The sequence below is a fragment of the Lytechinus pictus genome, chromosome 19, assembly GCF_037042905.1.
Source record: "Lytechinus pictus isolate F3 Inbred chromosome 19, Lp3.0, whole genome shotgun sequence".
Classification (NCBI taxonomy): domain Eukaryota; kingdom Metazoa; phylum Echinodermata; class Echinoidea; order Temnopleuroida; family Toxopneustidae; genus Lytechinus; species Lytechinus pictus.
The window spans coordinates 2962523-2983685 of record NC_087263.1 but is presented as its reverse complement, the minus strand read 5'-3'; the positions used below and the strand labels follow the sequence as shown (position 1 = coordinate 2983685).

The window sequence follows — 21163 nt, the reverse complement described above, 5'->3', positions numbered from 1 at the left end:
AAATTATAGATTTTTCATGGAGATACATGTACATGCAGGATTCAAAGAAATTGCAGAGAAAAAAGGAGTAATATCAGGACAAGATACAAAATGGTAAAAAAGAACACTAAATTGGCACCGAGTCTAATCCCACGTGGTCTAATCCCCCATTCTGTCTAATGACCATCGGGTCTCATCTCCTTTTATCAACAAAAAGTTTTTAGTGTGAACTAAAATTCTAAAAAGTTAACTCTGTGAGAATACTGCCTATTTCAGCAACAATGTAATTGCTACTAAGCCCAACTACAATATCAATAATCATTAATCCATGACAATGTATTTTATACCCAACACCATTTAGCCAAGCTACAGAAAAAGGAAGATTGATAATTAGGTGTATAATTTGAAGATAAAACAGACAAAAAGATGCACATAAAAAGAGAAATAATCAAACATCAAACACATGCTAATAGACAGACATAATGACAGACCAATAAACATTCTCAGTACATACATAATAACAGGAATTAATGCAAGAGTTATGATGTGAGCAGAAGGAGACAGACAGCCGATCGGATAGACAAAATTACATCATCTAAACATGAACACATATGCATTCAGACAAACATACATGTACATACAGGCACGCAGGCAGACAGACAGACAGAAAGCCCAACAGAAAAGGACACGCACTTTGATCCACTCTGCAATGTCTCTAGCACAAGAGAGGGTTGACTTACAGAAGGCCTTAACTCATAAACAGTGATTTTGAGAAAGGTAGAGTGTTGTGTAACTGAAAATTATAACTTTCTGTTAGAATTTTTTTTTTTTTAAGAGTTCTATTTAAATGTGGTCAAGTATTGGACAGGTTTGCTTAAAAGGCTACAGTGAGTTGAATAGAGATACAGTTTTACGGTTCTCAGAATCTTTTAAATAATTATTAACTAATCAATTGCTACCAACTTTCAAATGGCCCAAATTAATGTGAATAATGTCCTTTCATTACTTAATCATGAACAATTGTACATCGTAAGCTACAGTCATTCCAATTTGAAAAAAAAACAAAAACGAACTGTCAGTTTTATGTGTCACAGAACACACAATGCAACTCTTTTACTATTAATTTAAAGTGATTTATAAATCGCAAGTATCAGAAAGATGGCCAAAATGTGGAATGTCAACATTAAATGGATGAGCATATATTAGGTGTAAATACCAACTATTAAACAGACTATGACGAGGGAAGAGAGAGGGAGATAAATGCAAACAGATAATTAGCTTTTCCTTCCTTCTGCTGCATGCAAAAGCACCAAGACAGACAAACAGACATGTACCACCAAAATGCACACAAGGACAGACATCGGTACAAACAGACTAGCATGCATTTCTTGTTTCCTTTTAGAATGCTGACCATGTATGATTGTGATGATTTTCTAAAGTCAGTAAGCTCCACCAGACGAGACTCGACACTGACCCTGGATTTCACTTCCTGGTCGCATCGCTCCTCCGCCTCGACCAGCTTGGCGCGGACGTCGTCGACCGCGGAGCTGAGGTCGTTGATCTTGTCCTGTTCTGCCTGGTTGTGGTTGACTTGGTTCTGGAATTGAAAGGGATGGTAAAATAGAGAATGATTTTGTTTCAAAGGCCAGAAGTAAACATGAATCCTACTTCAGATTACTGTACATTATGGCACCATAATTAGGGAAAAGATCTATAAAAGAATTTTCAGGGTGTTATGCAATGGGCCAAGTACGTCACTATGTCAGTACATTCATTAATTATCTTTTGCTACGGACGTACTTACAGGTCCCCAGTTAGAAATAACCAATAAGATCAGAACCCAAACCAACTTGGTCTAAACAGCAATGATAGAAATCTCTACAGCTGGAGAATGTTTCATTGAGGTCATCGTGACATCAACACTGACAACTTATTGACAATTACCATGGTAAGTTTGGTAACAGGCAGTAAATTGAATAAAAAGGATTTCACTGAATCTTATCAGTGCATGAATGGTTTTTTAAGTTAAATTTTAATAGTGATAATCCACCACCACCATCACTACCAGCACCGCGATAATCCTCCTCCTTCTCATCATCACCATCATCAAAATCATCGTTTTCATCATCATCATCGTCATCCCTACCATCACCACCACCACCACCATCATCATCATCATCATCATCACCATCATCATCACCATCATCATCACGATCATCATCACCATCATCATCACCATCATCATCATCATCATCATCACCACCATCATCATCATCACCATCATCATCACCATCATCTTCATCATCATCATCATCATCACCATTATCATCATCATCATCATCATCATCACCATCATCTTCATCACCATCATCTTGATCATCATCATCTTCATCATCATCATCATCATCATCATCATCACCATCACCACCCCAACTACCATCATCATTATCACCACCACCACAATCAGTATCATCCCCATCCTCTTCCCCTTCACTCTATACCTGTTCCACCTGTGAAGTCAGTTCTTCTATCCTTCCTTCTAATTTCATCTTCTCCTCTCCCGTTTCTTGCATCATCTTCAGAACCTCTCCTTTCTCCTCTTCAACCATCTTTAACTTCTCCTCCTTCTGACTCACAACCTTCTCAAGATTTTCTAAAAAAACAAAAAAAAACAATGTTATTACAAATCAAATTAATATGAACAATGTTATGTTTCTTTTCAAATCCAAATGTTGAAAAGTCTGCCGATCGTTTTTCAGAGCAGTTGTACTGTTATTGTCTTAGGACTTCAAAGTTAACATCAATTTCATGCAATTGATGACATTCCGCAATTAACAAGTTTAGGGCTTGTTAACGATGCGTTTTACATTATTTTGTAACCTTCTGTACTTTTGGTGCCCTTTCCCATTAATAACACTTTCAGTACATGCTTGTTTTCTCACCCTAGATCCATCTCACTAAAGATGTAAGATTTAAATCAAACTCAAATTGAGATTGATCTAAAATTCTTATATACATGTAGCTCTCAATTAAATAAATTTTTAATAATATAACAATTTTCTACTTCATGTGGTTTAAAACCCTGGCCACTGAATTACCAGAAATTGGCACCACCTCACTGAATTGTAAAATAAGACATACTTTCTATCAAGGATCGCTATGATAGAGGCATTCTTGTTTGACAGCATCTTTCAATTAAAATATTTGTCTATACATGTTTGGTACCTATCAGGGCATTGGTCTCTTCGAAGTCGACAAGTCTAAGTTGTAGATTTCCTTTCTCATCCTCTAGCTCAGCAACCTTATTCTTCAGATCATTGACCTCTTCGACCAGGGAATCAACCTGGAAAAGAGTAAAAAAAGATGAAAAAAAAAAACAATTAAAAGGAGACAATACACAACTGTATGATCTGCAGTGATAGCTACTGTACATTATCCAGTAGTGAACAAGCAAATGAAGTAAACTGAATATTTGAAGAACCCCCCCAAAAATACCTTTGATGGCAATGCGATACAAAACGGAAAACCGTAAAGAATTGCCCAAATTCTTACAAGGTGTTGTTCTCACTTGCATGAAATTGCATAGCCTATTCAGTTGCCAAATGTATTTTGTGCTTTTAACTATTCATGTACATCATGTATACATATAATAGTACATGTGTTAACAGTACATAGAATATATAATGCGTTCTGCATGTTGGATAATGGGCCATTGTGTACATGACGTGTACTTTGGCACAGAAATTGAGAAATATTACAAATTCTATACTTTCATACAAAATTATCATGCTCAGTCATGTATAAAATCAAGTCACAAGGATAATACATACAGTGTATTCATGAATTTACATTTATGTGTACATAGCAGAGATTTCCAGAAGAAGCAATGGAATAAATTCATAGAAATTTTTTAATTACTTTCGTAATAATACCCTGAACAATTCTAATAAAAGACACTCACTCTCTAAATATAATTGTTGACATTGTTGTACATGTACGATCCCATCAAATGTACCATGACAATTTATCCAAGCATTTGATCCATGCCATTAGAAACACTCTTTCTCCAAAAACACATTGCAATTTGAATCCATGTTATTCCCTGGTGAATCACTGCTCAGAAATTATTCAAAGGCTATATTGAAAAATATTACACGTATGTGTTCTACATAGTACATACATGTACAAGAAAGTAGGCCCACATCACACATTGTAGACAAGTAAACAATAACCAATGCAACGTCACCAACACTCAGAGTTATATTTGATTAATATTTCCACATGACAGCCCATACTGATAATCATCACAGCTGATGAATTGATTGATTCTCTCTCTCTCCCTATTCCACCTCTGTCTCTCTTATTCTCTCTTGCCCCCCTCCCTCTCTCTCTCCAACTCTCTTATCAGGGTGCTACATATACGTAACTTTTTAAAAGCACTTGCCCTGTCGGGCAAGTAAATTTTTAAATAGTTGTATTATACTTGCCCGAAAATCTAATTCACTTCCCCTAAAAAAATCCTGAAAAAAAGTTTTACCTCTTCAAAAGAAAGTACATGTATTGCGGTTTTATAAACCATTGACCTATTTCTCTCTTTTGACATGAACTGATCTACCTTGTTAAATTGCATTTCTTTTTAAAAATTAGGGTCAATATCATATCATATCGACCCTAATTTTTGTCATTTTACTGTGAGAATTTTGCTTGCCCAATTCGGACAAGTAGTTTTGGTCTTTACTTCAAAACACTTGCCCGACTCTAACTTTTACTTGCCCCGGGCAATCGGGCAAGTGCTTATGTAGCACCCTGCTCTTATACTTCTTTTCCATTCTTCCTTTTTTTGTAGTCTCCCCTCCCTTTTTCTGTCTCTCTAGCTATCTAAACAGTTAGGACGGCAAGATGCTTGCATTTAATCAATTTAATCGCATCAATCATGTTGAAATTAATGCAAAATGTATAAACATCAATTGCAAGTCTGCTTTTGCTACATACATGTATGACTTCAACTGATCTATCACATGAAATTTGGGCCTTAACGTGAAATTCGTCACCTCTCTTCTCATGTGTGTCAGTGTGTGTGCGCTCGTTGTGTACAAAGTCAATGGGAAAGGAAAGAAGTCGCCAGCGCTGACGAAATAAAAGGCAGTGAATGGACTGGTGACTTAAACCAGGATGATCCCAAAATTTGCAACAGAACTTTTTGCAAAGGATTGCAAGTTATTTTCTAGCAACAGTCCATATACATGTATCTGTCAGAGTTTATCTGTCTGTGTCTCTGTCCCTCTTTCACTCAAAATATTCCAGCAGGCGCCGCTGCCAATCACATACCTCCAATTGCTGGTGATCCATGTGAGAAAATACATATGTGAAATGACCTTCCATTGCTGATACAGTGTACGAAACAAATCTCATCAAATGCCATCCAGATATCCATACAATTTCCACAAGTTTGACGATAATCCAAACTGTCCACATATTCCCTTTAGCACAGAAGATTCTAAATACTTCACAAAGTTTGTATCTCCTCTCCCTCTCGGATTTACACTTAATTATTCAGTATGCAAAGGAATACAAAACGTTGTGATACCAAAAGCACATATGCATTCTCTGCACATGCATTCAGATGGGGCTGGAGCACTTCACATATGTCAAGTGTTTTGGAATCCTTCAAATCTAAACAAAACAAGTTTGTAAATGCTTATCAATCTGAGGAATCAAAGAGCTCCTTGGAGGAACACTTCTTTCATTTGATCCAATGAAAAGCTATTCTAGCAACCTGCTCTAAATGAATGAATGGACTGCATGTTAAATAACTTAAAAGTTCAATCAAGAGCAAATACTTATTGTTGCTATGTTAGGCATTTTTTTTGTAACAGCAGCCAGTAGATCCAAAGGAATGTGTAGAATGTGAATTACAATACCAGCAATTAGTCTAATGAAAACTCTGTTCACAGAGCGAACAAAAGATATTTTGTCCTGAGAATTCATTTTGGGAATAATAAAAAAAAACAAAAAAAAACAAACCAGTTGAACAAAATCATGTCATGGTCTTCACTGCTTCCATGCTTTATCCGTTTTCAGTCTTTTGGAATTCACACAAAAATGTATTCATTTACATGTACATTGTACAGTGCATCCCACAAAAAATGAAACCGACATTTAGCGATGATTTAAAACTTAATCACAAATGACCTATCAATGTAAAGCTTAGAATCTCCTCTTCCATCTGATATTAGTTAGATTATTTTTCATTCACGCATGAGTGAGCAAAAACAACTTGAAGAAAGGATACCAAAAACTCATTTGGTGGGGGTATCTGAATTTCAAAAAGAAAACCACATGCCTAAAAAGTTCAATATCTGCTCTTTTATTTGATACCATAATCACAAAAAATGGTCAAGAAGTAAAAAAGTTACGTTCCCTCGAAACAATGCTTGTATTTCCATAATTTCATTAAATAAACATGTTTTCACCGGTTTCCCACAGAAGCTATCGCACGGTTAACAAAAGACTTAATGCATGGGTGATCGTCAACAAAACAGAGTGTGGAGTGAGTTTGAACGCTAGCCTGTAGAACCTCTTAATTTTATGAAATTAATGAAATTCAAGCCTATTTCAAATAACCAGAACTTTTTTATTTCTTGACCATTTTCTGTAATTGAGGTATCAAATTAAAGAGCAGATATTGAACCTTTTAAAAATGTGGTTTTCTTTTTGAAACCCAGATACAGCCCGCCAAGTGACTTTTTGGTATTCCCTCTTCAAATTGCTTTTGCTCCCTCATGCGTGAATGAGAAATAATCTAAGTAATTTCAGATGAAAGAGGAGATTCTAAGCTTTACAATGGTAGGTCATTTGTCTATTGTATTTGTGATTAAGTTTTGATAAAACATTGATAACTCTCGGTTTCGTTTTTTGTAGGACGCACTGTATATCATTGTCAATGGATGAATTTGTTATGTTGATTTATGAATAAAATGCAAAACTCCTGCAAATTTTTTTTTTTTTAATACAGAGCCAAGCAGTTTTGCTATAACATACATGAATGCATGTATGTACAAGACAGTATGAAGTTTTTAAAAAAATCACATTCAAATCTGTCTGGAGTTATTACGATTAACACAAGTATTTTTTTTCATTTCAGTCTGCATACATGTGTGAACTGGTCTCATCTTTGTATGCGTAATGCATTGTATAACCAATGGTTTGTTTACATTAACAGAAACTGTGTCAACTTAGAATTCAAATAAAGTGTGAGAGTAAGCACAGGTGTTTAATACTTCCCAAGAAAACCAGGGGGCTTTTCACAAAGCCGGTCATACTGTTACAAATATCTTTATGAACAATTGGATTGTTATGAGCAAAGCTGTGAGCCAATGTTTTTTTACGGATTAAACCTCAGATCTCCCATTATTGAGTGGAATTTGCCTAATATTCATATAACATTGATAACATAATAATATCCTATATATTTCCTGACGTAGTCCCATAGTGCCTAGAGTGATAACGAGGGCAATAATAACAATGATAATATGCAACATAATTTATACATGTATAGCGCTCAATAATACAAATGTTTCTAAGCTCTGCATACTATTACCCAGGCTTTAGCACGGGTATCCTGATCAGATGCTCGAGCATTCAAGGAATTTCTTCCTACCAGGTACCCATTTACTACACCTGGTTGGAGAATGGAAAATGCGGATGAACCCCTTGCTAAAGGACACTAGTGCTGCGGTGCGGTTTGAACCTCGGTCCTTGTGGTTCAAAGTCCGGAGACTTGTCCACTGAGCCACAGCACCTCTGCAATATGTGTAATAATCCATAATATGATTTCCTCATTTATCCGCTTTTATAAAAACCAACTTGACATCATGGTGATCTTCCCCTTCAAAATAGTGATTCATTATTTGTGGAGTGTTGTGGCACAGTGGATTAGTCTCCGGACTTTGAAACACAGGGTCGTGGGTTCAAATCCCAGCCATGGCGTAATTTCCTTCAGCCAGAAATTTATCCACATTGTGCTGCACTCAACCCCGGTGAGTTGAATGGGTACCCGGTAGATTCATTCCTTGAAATGCGTGTGCGCTGTAATCTCGAGTAATCACGGCTGCCAAGCTACAGCTGGGGTAATAATATCCAAGTCCTTTGGAAGTGCATAAAGACATTATTCATAATGTGATATGCACTATACAAGAACTGTATATTATTATTAGTAGTAACAAGACTCACCTTCTTTAATCCCTGCAGTTCTTCTTCCATGGCTTTCACTTTGTTCTTTGCTTGGTTCTTCAGCTTGTTGAACTTCTCCTCTGCTTTGGCCTTAAAATCCGCTATCTCCTCTTCCTTCTTCTCCTTCTCTTCCTTCACTCTATCCAATTCAGTTCGTCCTTTCTCCAACTCTCCTTCAAGTTCGTCAATCCTCCTCTCAAGATCAGCTTTTCCTTCGATGACTCCTCCAATCTCCCCATCCTTCTTTGCAATGTCGTCATTCAATTTGCTAAGTTTTGATTTTCCATTTTCTACTTCTCCTTCTAATTCTTCTATCCTTTGCTCGAGTTCTACTATCCTCTGTCCACCTGTCCTTTCGCTCTCCTCCCCTCGATCCTTCAGAACTTCACACTCTCGCTGCGCTGCATCTAACTTCACTTTCCCTTCTTCAACCTGTTCCGCTAATTCTTTGATCGTTCTTTCAAAGCCGACCTTCTCCGCCGTAAACTCCTCCACCTCATCTTTAGTCCTTCCTAACTCTGCTATCCTCTCCTCAATGTCCTTCTCCAGTTCTCCAACCCGTTGCTTCAGCTTTTCGTTCTGTTGAGCCCCATCCTTCTCCTTCTCTTCACCTTCCTTCTTCGAAGCCTCGCTCTCATTTTTTGCAGTATCGAGCTGAGACTTGGCTTCTCTCAGCTCCGCTTGGACTTGTTCATAGTTTTGAGCGAGAGTGCTGTACTGGGAGCTGGCTTGGTTATAAGCTGTTTCATATTGTTGTAGAGCTGTCTGTAGAGCAGTGAGGGCATTCATCTTCTCAGTGTTTTCAGAGTCTAACTTGTTCTTCAGTTCCTCTGCTTCCTTTAATCTGGTATTCATTTCCTCCTTCTCCTTTTTCCATTCTTCTTCCTGAAAGTGATATGACAAAAGTAAAGTGAAATCTCAAGAACTTTGCACGAATGTCTTAGAATGCTTTATAGAGTACATGTATGTCAAGTAAAGAAATCACATCCATGTTTTGATAATCACCATTCTCATCCATATGATCGTCATCATCATCATCATCATCATCATCATCATCATCAACATCATAAACATCATCATCACCAACATTATCATCAATGATATCATTATCATCACCACCAGCAACACCACCAGGACCACCACCACCACCACCAACACCATCATCATCATAATTATCATTATCACTCATTTCCTCCTCATCTCCTCCAAAACAATGTCAACCCCATGCCCACCACATGTACATCAACAGGCACAATCAATTCCACAAGAACCTCAACCAACACCATGAAATCAAACCGCAACTCACTTTTTCCACAAACTGTTCTTGCATCGCTCGCATCTGTTCTTTGGTGATACCGAGCTTCTCTCCCAGTGAGGCCATGCTCTTCTGAAGATCAGCATCGGCCTTCTCCTTAGAAGCAATCTCTTCCTGAAGCATCTCGATGACCTTGGTCTTGGCATCCAGGTTTTCTTCTGTCTCCTGGCAATGGCGTTCAAGATTCTGAGAGAACAGAGAAATATTGTAATAAGAAATAGTAGTGTATCAATAGAACACACAGATATTGTATAGAAAAAAAATTGGCAGGGTTGTGAAACTCACATTAGAAAGTTATTATTGGAAGAATTAAACTTTGTCTTTAACCCTTAGTAGTTCAATCATTTGAACCTGGATGAATTCCTACACTAGGACCAGCGTTGTCATAATAGTGGTTGGCACTAATCGGAACCTTCCACTTCTCAAAATTTCTGACCGGCACTGAATGAAATATCATAACCAATTGACCGAGTACTGAAGTCCCCACTAACAAAAAAATAATAAGAAAATTTGTTCAATGTTTAAGCCCTCAAAACCAACCAGTTTGGATACCCTAGACCCTGGTAAAGTGTTGGCCGATAAAATTTCCACCACTTAAAGGTCCCTGGTGAGAGGTGACAACCCTGAATAACACCAACACTAATAACTTACACCAATGCCACACTTGAAATCACCCAATGATAACATTGGAATTAACTATACCTTGATAAAGTCCTACAATAACAACACCAACACATCACATTAACACCTTACACCAATGCATTTAGAACACTTAATTTGAAGGGAAAAAAACCCTGATAAGTTCCTACAAAAACACCATCACCCTAACACCTTACACCGATACCACACATATTCCTTGAAATGCAGTGCATGAACAGTTATTCCGCTAAAAGCCCAGGGTACTCATGCTGCAATATTATTAGAGCACTTTACAGAATTCTTATAAAGTTTTAAGCACTATACAAGGTAGAGCAATTATTATCATTATTGAAATCACCCCTAAGATAATATCAAATTTAATCAAACTTTGATAAATTTCTTTAACTCCACCAACACATTACACCATTACCAACACCACACACACTGACACTTTACACCAATACCACACTTGAAATCACCCGATGACAACACTGAATATAATCAAACCTTGATAAATTCCTGTTGCTTAGCTTCTGCATCTCCTTTCTCAGGGCTCTCAAAGATCTGAAGCTTTTCCTCCAACAAAGCCTTCTCCTTCTCATACCTCTCCCTTTCCTCCCTCCTGAGGGCGTCCTTGGATTCTAGGTCGTCTGCTAGCTGCGTGATTCTCTCGTCTGTTGACTCCATTTTGGACCTCATGTTTTCCATGACCTTGTTCAGATCCTCGATCACCTTGTCTTTCTGGTTGCAATCCTCCTGTAAGACCTGGGGAGTGTTTCATGAAGATTTTTGTCAAGTTATTTTCACAGATAGATGTTATAAGCTTCTGAAATCCTTGCATCTGATTGGCTGAGTGACAATTTCTATGTGAAAATCACTGACAAACCCTTCATGACCCCCCCCCCTCCCCCCGGAATAAACATGGGATTATGATTAACCTCTGAAAAATAGAAATGTCCTTCTATTGGAATGAGAAGTTTACTGTATGTTTTCCTCAACAGTTTTTGAAAGATTGAGATGAAAATTATTGGTGATTTACTAGTACTACTTCACTGTCTGCTTTAAAAAGTACAAACCCATTCCAAAATGATTGGTAGCATAATCAATGAAGCATTAGAATGTAATCACAGCATTTCACATCATGTTAACTCGATAGGTACTCTCCATTTCCTGAGTTCACCATTAACAAAATTTTATTCGGAAGCAGTTTTGATAAACTTTCCTTTCAGTCAGTTTTCCATTTTATCATTGCCAGATTAACATGACATTCCTTCCTGGAATAAGTCATGTGATGAGTATGGTAAAAAGCATGTTCCTTCACTTTGCCCTTTAAGGGGAATTTCTCGAAACTGTAGAACATTATAAAATGGTTTAAAATGTTTGTGACAAAATCATTTTGGTGATAAAGTGAATGGGAGCATTGAAATAGAATAGTTAGTATTCTACACATCAAAAGAATAAACAAATTAAACAGACAACCATAAAAAAGTAAAACACATTCAAACCACATCTTATACAGCAAAACATTAAAAAAAACACCAAAACAAACAAAAACGATGAACTGCAGAAACGATACATGAATTCACACATACATGTAGCAATTTTAAAAAGTGTAAAAATTGCAATCAAAATGGGAATTGTGGTTCCACAAATATCAGATGAATGATGAAAAAATATGAATGAATGACAACCAATAGACATAATCCAATGTTAACCAATGTTAAATATACCAAAACAAGATGTTCTTTATATATCCAAACAATTGTAAAAAAAAATATGTATATAACTACTATTGTACAAACAATATGATATAAAAATAAGTCATGATAGGAATAGGCTGATAAAATGAATGCATGAGTATTAGGAAAGAATCATGCACGAGAAGAAATATGGGTTGAATTCACCACTCATTAAATCACAGAATTAGAAGTTTTAAATATGGAAGTAAAGTCAGTTTCATTAGAATTAAGCAAAATAAAAAGCATAAAAGCAAATAACACCTTAAATATGTTAAATCATGAATTCTTAGCATTTTCAATCGAAACACTGCTCCTTTAATTCTCCGGTACATAGACTATTATCCAATCTTTATGGCACAACTGGACCTTGAATATTTTCATTAATATTTAGCATCTGAAAAATTATTTGTTTCTGGCCTTGTCACACTAAATCTGGTTATAGGGGTGTTTGACACAAACTAGAATAATTATTTCTTTATGGTTTAGTGGTGTATGATTTACCTTATTACTACTGTTAGTACATGTATGTAACCAAAATGAACCTCTCAGAAGCATATTAAGAAAACTCTTTTATTTTATTTTTATGAAAAATCTAACGAGCCACAAGGATTTCGCCAGCTAAACTAACAATGGCAGTCTCCATCACCAGCAATAGTTTTATGATAGTGATATGAGATCGATGGGCACTGGTACATTGATTTTCAACAGGGGATTTCTGACTAGGAGACTGCTGAAATACCAGCTAAGCTTTTTATATTTTTTATGCAGAGTTAGCTATGAAACTGCAAGCCAAACAAACACTGCAAACTATAAACTATAAGCAGCATTCACTATCTAGAATAATGATCCACACATACACTCCAACAATTGCTCCTATCATGTTTTCTCATAACACAAGGTTAGGCAGTGCTGGACTACTGGATCTATTAGGGGGGGGGGGGGGTGGGCGCTGGAACAACCAACTATAATATTAAGAAGTAACTGGGCCATTGCCAACAAAACAAGGACAACCCCTTTGTTTTCTTCAGATTTTTATTTTATTTATTCATTCATTTCTCTATTTTTTTTTTTTGGGGGGGGGGGGGGGTTGTTGACTCATTTTTTTGCTACTGATAAAAAAAAAGAAGAAAATATCCATTGATTCTACCTCCAAGGTCACCAGTTTTTTTGGGGGCCCGCATAGTGATGAAATCCTGGATCTGCCACTAGGTTAGGGTTAAAGACTGCAGAGAGCTTACATCCTGATCAAAGTGAGGTGATAGTATTAGGGTTGGTGAAAGGGTCAAGAATCACTTAAATGAAATAAGGAGTACCGGTATTTTTTTTTCTATATGAGCAATTGTCGATAGAGCGGGTGTCTTGGAATCCCATAATCTTACCTTAATGGCCCTATCTCTACCCTCGATGACCTCTCCCTGGTCCTGGGTCATCATCTGAGCACCATGGGTCTGGCGCTCCAGGACCAGGACCCGATCACTCTGTTCCATGATCAGTTGGTCCTTGCGGACAAGCTGTTCCAGGACTTCTTGGGACCTGTCTTGTTCCTCGCGTAACATTCTCTAAGTTATGGAGATGGCAGGAATAATGCATGCATGTATGTAGACCTACGGTAACTGATTTGGGCTTTATGTGCTATCCAGATTCTGGGAACCCATGTAAATGTTACCATTATCTAGTCAGGAGAGCATTAAATCTAAGCCTTTTTAAAGGACAAGTCCACCCCAACAAAAAGTTGATTTGAATAAAAAGAGAAAAATCCAACAAGCATAACACTGAAAATTTCATCAAAATCGGCTGCAAAATAAGAAAGTTATGACATTACAAAGTTTTGCTTAATTTCACATAACAGTTATATGCACATCCTGGTTGGTATGCAAATGAGGAGACTGATGATGTCATCAACTCACTATTTCTTTTGTATTTTATTGTATGAAATATGAAATATTCTAATTTTCTCCTCATTGTCAAGTGAAACAACAATTAATTCCCTAAGCCTGTGAAATTAGCATTGTTTAATATTACATGATTCAGTCAAGGTGATCCTAATTGTAAAATATGTAAAAAATGAAAAATTGTATAATTCAAACAACAAAAAATAAAAGAAATAGTGAGTGAAGGACATAATTGACTGTCACATTTGCATGTCACTCAATTGTGCATATCACTGTTTTGTGAAAAATAGGTGAAACTTTAAAATGTCATAACTTTCTTATTTTACATCCGATTTAGATGAAATTTTCATTGTTATGCTTGTTTGATTTTTCTCTATTTATTCAAATCAACATCTTTCTGGACTTGACCTAAGCTGCCAACCCCAATCAGAAAACATGTTTAATCTTACATTTCCTTTTTTATCCTATTTCGAGCCTTAATTCCTATCCCCCCACTTTTTTAAAAACATATGAACAAACTTAAACATGCATATTAAAAAACAAGTCTTACAAGTTTCACAAATCCTATTTCAATGGCACAAATCCTATTCAGTGTTACTTTTCCCTTGAAAATCAAAATAAATATGATACAATCCTACTGAATTGGCAGCTCTGGTTTTACAGCAATTGAAACATGATCAAGTTATTAAGGGCCCAAATCAAAAAAATAATCATAATATATTTGCAAATATGAAAGAACAATCCTGATTGCTTCCTTGTAAGCATTTTGAAAAACATAACCATGTAACAATTGACTCTATTGGCCACTGTCATTTCACAACTGATTGAAACCATTTTGGGTTATGGAGCCCAGGCCACATTTTCATAGACACCATACTACCTTACTTCTGATTATTTCTCCTTTACAAGCATAAGAATGACATTCCAAAGGTTTTACGATCAAAAGGGTCCACCTAAATACGCTTCCTTACACATACGCATTTTAGTCCAGTCAATCTAGCCAGAATAGGGGGGTAACCCACCACTAATTGCAACACGAGATATTCCAATGAAATGCTTTCCAGGAAGGTCCCCTAAACAACATACTAAAAGTCCCAAGAAATCCGAGCAGTGGAAATTTATGAAATTTGCATATTATGCAAATTAGCCATGAAAAATTAGAAAAAGAAGGGAAATAATCCAAAGATTACAAATTAAATGTCCAAAATAATTTGATTTGAATGGAAATTCATGATAAATAACTGTATTCAATGTTTTCAATCAAAAGTGCAAAAATTTCTACCTCATTTGCATATTATGCAAATAAGCATCCTTATATGGAAAAAATGTCAAGATATTGTGATTTTTCTCATATAGACTGCTTGAAAACATTTCATTAATGTTGACATTAATATGCTACTATATCACTAAGCACGAGAATTCATCCCAATGCCTGAAAATTAATTTGCATATTATGCAAATTAGCCATTAAAAAAAATAGAAAATGAGGAAATTAATCCAAAGATTACAAATTAAATGTCCACAGCAAGTAATATTGAACATTATGAATCAATAAGTTCAATGTCTTTATTTAAAAAATCTAGCAAATATGCCTCATTTGCATATTATGCAAATAAGTATCCTTATATGGAAAATGTCAAGAAATTTAGATTTTTATCACATTGACTGCAGTGAAAACATTTCAGTTTTTCAAATTAATATGCTGCTATCACTAAGCATTCAAATATATCCTAATATGATTTATATTCAAGGAAAAATGCTGGAAATATGTTCTTCGCTTCCTAAGCGTTAGTCTGACAAGATGATGGGTTTGGCAAGAACAAAGCACAGTATTTGAATTGGTGTGTAGTTTGTTAGAATTGACAACCCTTTCTTATATGGATGGGAACGACTTAGACTTTCTTGAAATTTCACCGCATAAACATGATAAAGGGAGGCCAGGAAAAGCAAACTTATGGCAGGTAAGATCTGATGAGTAGTCTCATTAAGAAGTGCAGCAGAGATTCCGTCTGGCCTAGTAGCTTCATGCAGGTTGTTTTCTTTAACAATTTCTTCAGTAGTCTGGCTACACCTGCTTGACTAAACAATATGTTATCTGGCCATATCTGGGTTAGGACTGGGTCCCAGGACTTCAGCGTCATCATCATCATGATCAGTGGTGAATACTAAGACTAAAAATCTTTGCCTTCCTTTAATAATGATATTCCAATGTAGTCATAGCTATTGATATTAAGGGCTCCCAACATGCTAATTGTTACAGCCTGAATCATTGTCAATCCGGTCAACAAATTATGTATTATAGGCTTGTCTACAAACCCTCTTATGGTCCTCTTTAATGCATTGTAGCAATTCTGAGCTTTACCTTACTGATGCTTTTGGAGCTCTAAAATGTGCAAGCCTTCCTAGCCTTTCTCTAAAACTCTTGACATCTTCCGACACAACTTATGTCCATTCTCTCATTGAGGCAACTTGTGTCGGAAGAAGACATGGTTAACGTTGTGTTCTTGTTAAAGTCCTCTTGATTGGCATTCAGTCTCCTATGCTCGACTTGTCGGATTTCAGTACAGATCTGTATGATTGTCCAAAGTACATATGCATGACACTATTAAAGTCAGCATTCCTCCAGAAGAACATCCTTAGTCGTACCATAAAATTTTATTCCTCTGGATAACCTCACAGTATACCAATGAGTAGCACATTGTGGCAAATAAATCTTGGAAGTGGTACGCACTGTCTAATCAATGTTGGATGGTATTTTATGGTGATGTTAAGGGTGTTCCAAGCAAGTACTCATGTTCACCACCAAGACAAGTGATGATGATGATGGGTTCTTGTAAAGCGTCGGTATCCGCCTCAGCTGGGCGCTCATGGCGCTTGCTCAAAATATGAAATATCTCACAAATTTCAATGTTCTTAGGATCACCATTCAGTTTAAATACTGTCCTAGTAATGCTACAATTGAGTTATTCTTGTCTTGGGATAATGTTGGAGTGGGGAACAGAAAGGTCTTCAGGTAAGACTCAAAAGTTTATTGGGTCTCTGCTCTCCTGATAAATTGGGGAAGGCTATTCCACAGCTTTGGTCCAGAGATGTAGAAGGCTCTGTCACCCCAGGTTGTGTGGCTGAGAGATTCCCTCTATGCTGAGATAAGAGCTCTGAGATGTAGGGTGGAGATTTATCATTAAGCGCTTTAAATACAAGGACCCCAAGTTTATTAGCTAATTGGTGTGCTACAAGGACCAAATATTCGAAGCTAATGGGCTTTTATTTGTACGGGTGTGACATCTTGTGCTGATCACTTGGCAATCCAGGAGTTGCTAGCGTGGACTATACTCGCAAGAAACGCGAAGTCTCTATACAAAGTCAAGAAGAGAGCAAGACTTGGATGGAAATAATGAAACATTCAAGCAGTGGGATCCATGTAGAATGGACTCATCATTGTACAATATGAGTGGGGTAACTGCTCGTGACAAAACTCAATATCAACCAAGCAAGAAGTGTAGGGAAGGCCATCATGGTTAATACACATAATCTACATGGAATTTTAGAGGAAAGTATCACTTATGTGTTTCCTTGAATATTTATAACATGTCGGATGCTTATTTGCATAATATGTAAATTACACTTCAGATATTAAGCTGATTATTAATTTATTTGCCATTCTTAGTGATCACATCATATTGATCTAGACTGAAATGTATTCATAACTGTTTTTGTGAGAAAAATCAAAATTTCTGGATTTTTTTCCATATAAAGATGCTCATATATATGCAAATGTGGTAGATTTATTTACGATTTTTTTATTTAAAACATAAATAAATTTGTAAAACTTATCATGGGCTTCAGTTCAATTCGTATTGATTGCACTTGATTTCCAATATTTGGATTATTTTCCTTATTTGTAATTTATTATGGCTAATTTGCATAAAATGCAAATTTTGTGATTTTCCTATATGCTTGTATATTTAAGGACTTTTAATATGGTGTTTAGGAAACCTTCCTGTAAGGTATTGCCATATTCCAATTTCAATAGATAATCTACTTGCAATTTTTGAGGGATGTATCACCAGTGTGTTTTCTTGAATATTTATAACATGTTAGATACTTTTATTTGCATAATATGCAAATTACACTACAGACACTAAGCTGCATGAATACAAATGTATTCAACGTCCTTAGTGATAGCAGCATGTAAATTCCAACATTAATGACATTTTCAAGCAGATAATGAGAGAAAAATCACAATACCTTGACATTTTTCCATAAAAGGATGCTTATTTACATATTATGCAAATGAGGTAGATTTTTTTGCACTTTTGACAAAAAACATTGAATACCGTTACTTATCATGAATTTTCGCTCAAATTGAATTGTTTTGGACACTCAATTTGTAATATTTGGGCTATTTTCCTTATTTTTCTAACTTGTTATGGCTAATTTGCATAATATGCAAATTTCATAAATTTCCACTGCTTGGATTTCTTGGGACTTTTAGTATGTTGTTTAGGGAACCTTCCTTGAAAGCATTGCAGTGGAATATCTCGTGTTGCAATTAGTGGTGGGTCAAACCCTATATTGACTGGACTATTTTTATTTAGACATTATCATGATCATTAGAAATATGATGGAATTATGTATGACAAAAATATGGCAAAAATTGAAATAAAATTAAAATAGAATAGGAAATATTAAATCATGCTGAATAAGGTTGAGAAAGATTGAAAAATTATAAGAGCAACATGCAATTTATTTCTTTTCTTTTTCTTTCTTTGTTTTTAAAAAGATGTGAGCAGTATGCCAAATTAAAGGACACTTGATGAGACATGCATGTAAAAGAAATATATATGATGCTACTTGAATGGAAACAAGTATTCATACATTTGATAAGATTGTAAATAATAGTATACTTTTATGGGACAAATACGTGGTACTAGACACACAAGTAAACACAATACAAAAACATACACGTAAAGGGGAGGTGTGGATTAATACATTATGACTCCCTCCTTTCACAATTGTTACCTCCAAGTCTGTTATCTTGTTTTGGAGTTGCGTCGTAGGACCCGTATCCATGACGACAGCAGCACCCCCACTTCTGAGAGCTTCCAACATGGCGTCCCGCTTCTCAATGGTTTTGTCTTTCTCCTGTAATTGTTGAAGTATAAAGAAATCAAGATTTGGGTCAGAATGGTCAAATTTTAGTTTTCAGTATTTCTTGAAAGAGTTTTCTATGCACTATTAAAAAATTGGATGTACCAACCAAATCAAAAAGGCTTTCTGACAGTATCAATTTGACACATGTCTTGCTTTTTCTGGGGTTATGCACCAATGAATTAAACAAACTGGATAAGCTCTTGCATTAATTCTTCTCTGTTTAAAATCATGAACAGGATGTGCCTAATTAGTGTCATAACTTTGGATCTAATTAACTAATCCCTTTTAGGAAAATGTCAATATCTAATCCCCTTTGTCCCACTTGCACAATAGTGGTGAGGGTAACTAGGCTTCAATGGACTTGTTAACTTTAATCCCTGTATTCTCCAGAGTAACATTTTAAGATGGTGAATGTTCTTCTATTTGTAATGTTTGTTAGGATCATATCATTTTAAAGCTGGGATTCCCCTCTTTCAATAGGGACATTTAATCATTTAATTTATTTGAAAAATGGTTTCTCTTGACCTCTTGTGGGTTTGGCCATGCCTGGTCACAACTGTGGAAGCATCATGGTCAAGCGGTTCTGACACTCGCCTTGTAATCAGAAGGTCATGTGTTCGAATCCCACCATGGCCTAGCTTCCTTTGGCAAGGGATCAATCCACACTTTGCCACTCTCTACCCAGGTGTTAAATAGGTACCTGGTAGGATTCAAAAGCCTATGTAGAATCCTTAGCAATTGAGTCTTGGAATTCTTATTGGGATGCTCCCCAGGGAGTGGATAAAGTGCATATGTTGTATGCGGGCATGCCAGGAACCTAGTACTGGGGTAATAATATATATGTCAAGTGCTTAGAGACATCCTTGCGATGTATTAAGCGCTATATAAAAGCGGATCATTGTCATGATTATTATCAAATGACAATCATCCACTTAGTTGTCTTCCACTCACCTGAAGTTCAGCTATTCTTTTCCTCTCCTGTTCCTCCAACTCATCAATCCTTCCTTCGCACTGCGCTATCCTACCATCTCTCTCATTCAATAGCTCCTGCTTAGAGTTTACCACCTCCTCCAGCTTAGCCCTCTTCTCAACGCTGTTTTTGAGGGCGCCTTCCTTCTCATCAAGCTTCTTCTTCAGGAGGAGGAGCTTCCCGCGGCTGGATGCATCGTCTCCACCTGCGGCTTCACCCTACCATTTCAAAGTACAACATTAACATAACAACTCAGTATGATTTCTTTTTAAAGAGAGAGAAAATGTCTGACCCTTCTGTAATGCCATGAAATAAACACTGGAGAAATCCATCTTTCAGCTCCAAGAAACTAGTGTAAAAAAGAGTGTCCTTTCTTTGAAAATAAGCAAAGTGAATTATCCACTTGGGTTTTAATGACATGCAATCTGATCAAGCTAATTTGCATGATAAGAAAGAGTGGAATAATTTGAAACTAGGGGTGATGGAAATGGGTCTATGATCAGTTTCCGCTAAAACAGATGAAAAAAATCCCACAATTTCAAGGAAATACAAGTCCTCAGGCTGAAAACAATGATACCTTTTCTTCCGTTCCACTACGTCCTTTCTTGGCAGCTTCCAATTGAGTAGTCAGAGTCGTGATCTTGGCCTTGGCCTGGAGTTTGAATTTAGACAGCTTTGCACTTGACTCGACCAGCTCTTTATCCTTCTGTCTGATCATGTCTTTGAGTTGTGAGACAAGGCGGTTCTGTTCTTCAAGCTGATCCTGAGCGTCAGAGGTGCTGGCGAAGCTTGTGTCACCAGCCGAGACGAAGCTGGCATCACCAGGTGATGACATACTGGTATCCTGTTATGAAAGGGGAGGTGAGAAGGGAGGAGAGAATAGGGGGAGCAGGGAGGAGGAACAGTAGAAGAGGAGAAGGGGATGAGAAGGGGAAAAGGAGAAAGGAGGAGCAGGAGCAGGAAAAGGGGAAGGAGGAAAATGGGAAAAGATGAAGAGGGGAATTAAGATTATTAGAAGAGGGAAGTTTGGAGAAGGAAGAGGATGCTATGACCTTAACTGATCAAATTCTATGGTATATGCTAAGCTATATCATGCCCGACGAGCCCAGTTCCAAATGGTACTTAGTACTACATCTGGTTTTTGATAAAAATTGAATTGATCAGACTATTATTCATTAAGGGATCTGTCTTTCATCTCACATGTTTGTTTTAATTTTCATTTAAGAAGAAACCATGCACTTCC

The 21163-nt window shown here is 36.6% G+C and overlaps 1 protein-coding gene across 5 annotated transcripts in view; it reads right to left on the bottom strand.

Annotated features, from left to right (window-relative positions):
• Positions 1–21163, bottom strand: part of LOC129282551 (golgin subfamily A member 4-like) — a 46009-nt gene that overhangs the window by 22910 nt on the left and 1936 nt on the right. For 2 of the 5 annotated variants that reach the window (XM_064114101.1, XM_064114100.1), the window contains exons 3-12: positions 20498–20764; positions 19902–20138; positions 18819–18941; positions 13284–13463; positions 10673–10930; positions 9518–9712; positions 8212–9096; positions 3205–3322; positions 2481–2632; positions 1391–1576 (exon numbers count right to left, since the gene is read on the bottom strand). In XM_064114101.1, the coding sequence (XP_063970171.1) occupies positions 1391–1576; positions 2481–2632; positions 3205–3322; positions 8212–9096; positions 9518–9712; positions 10673–10930; positions 13284–13463; positions 18819–18941; positions 19902–20138; positions 20498–20764 (2601 nt within the window). The remainder of the gene's footprint in view (positions 1–1390; positions 1577–2480; positions 2633–3204; positions 3323–8211; positions 9097–9517; positions 9713–10672; positions 10931–13283; positions 13464–18818; positions 18942–19901; positions 20139–20497; positions 20765–21163) is intronic. The other 3 variants (XM_064114102.1, XM_064114103.1, XM_064114104.1) reach the window with 3 other exon arrangements.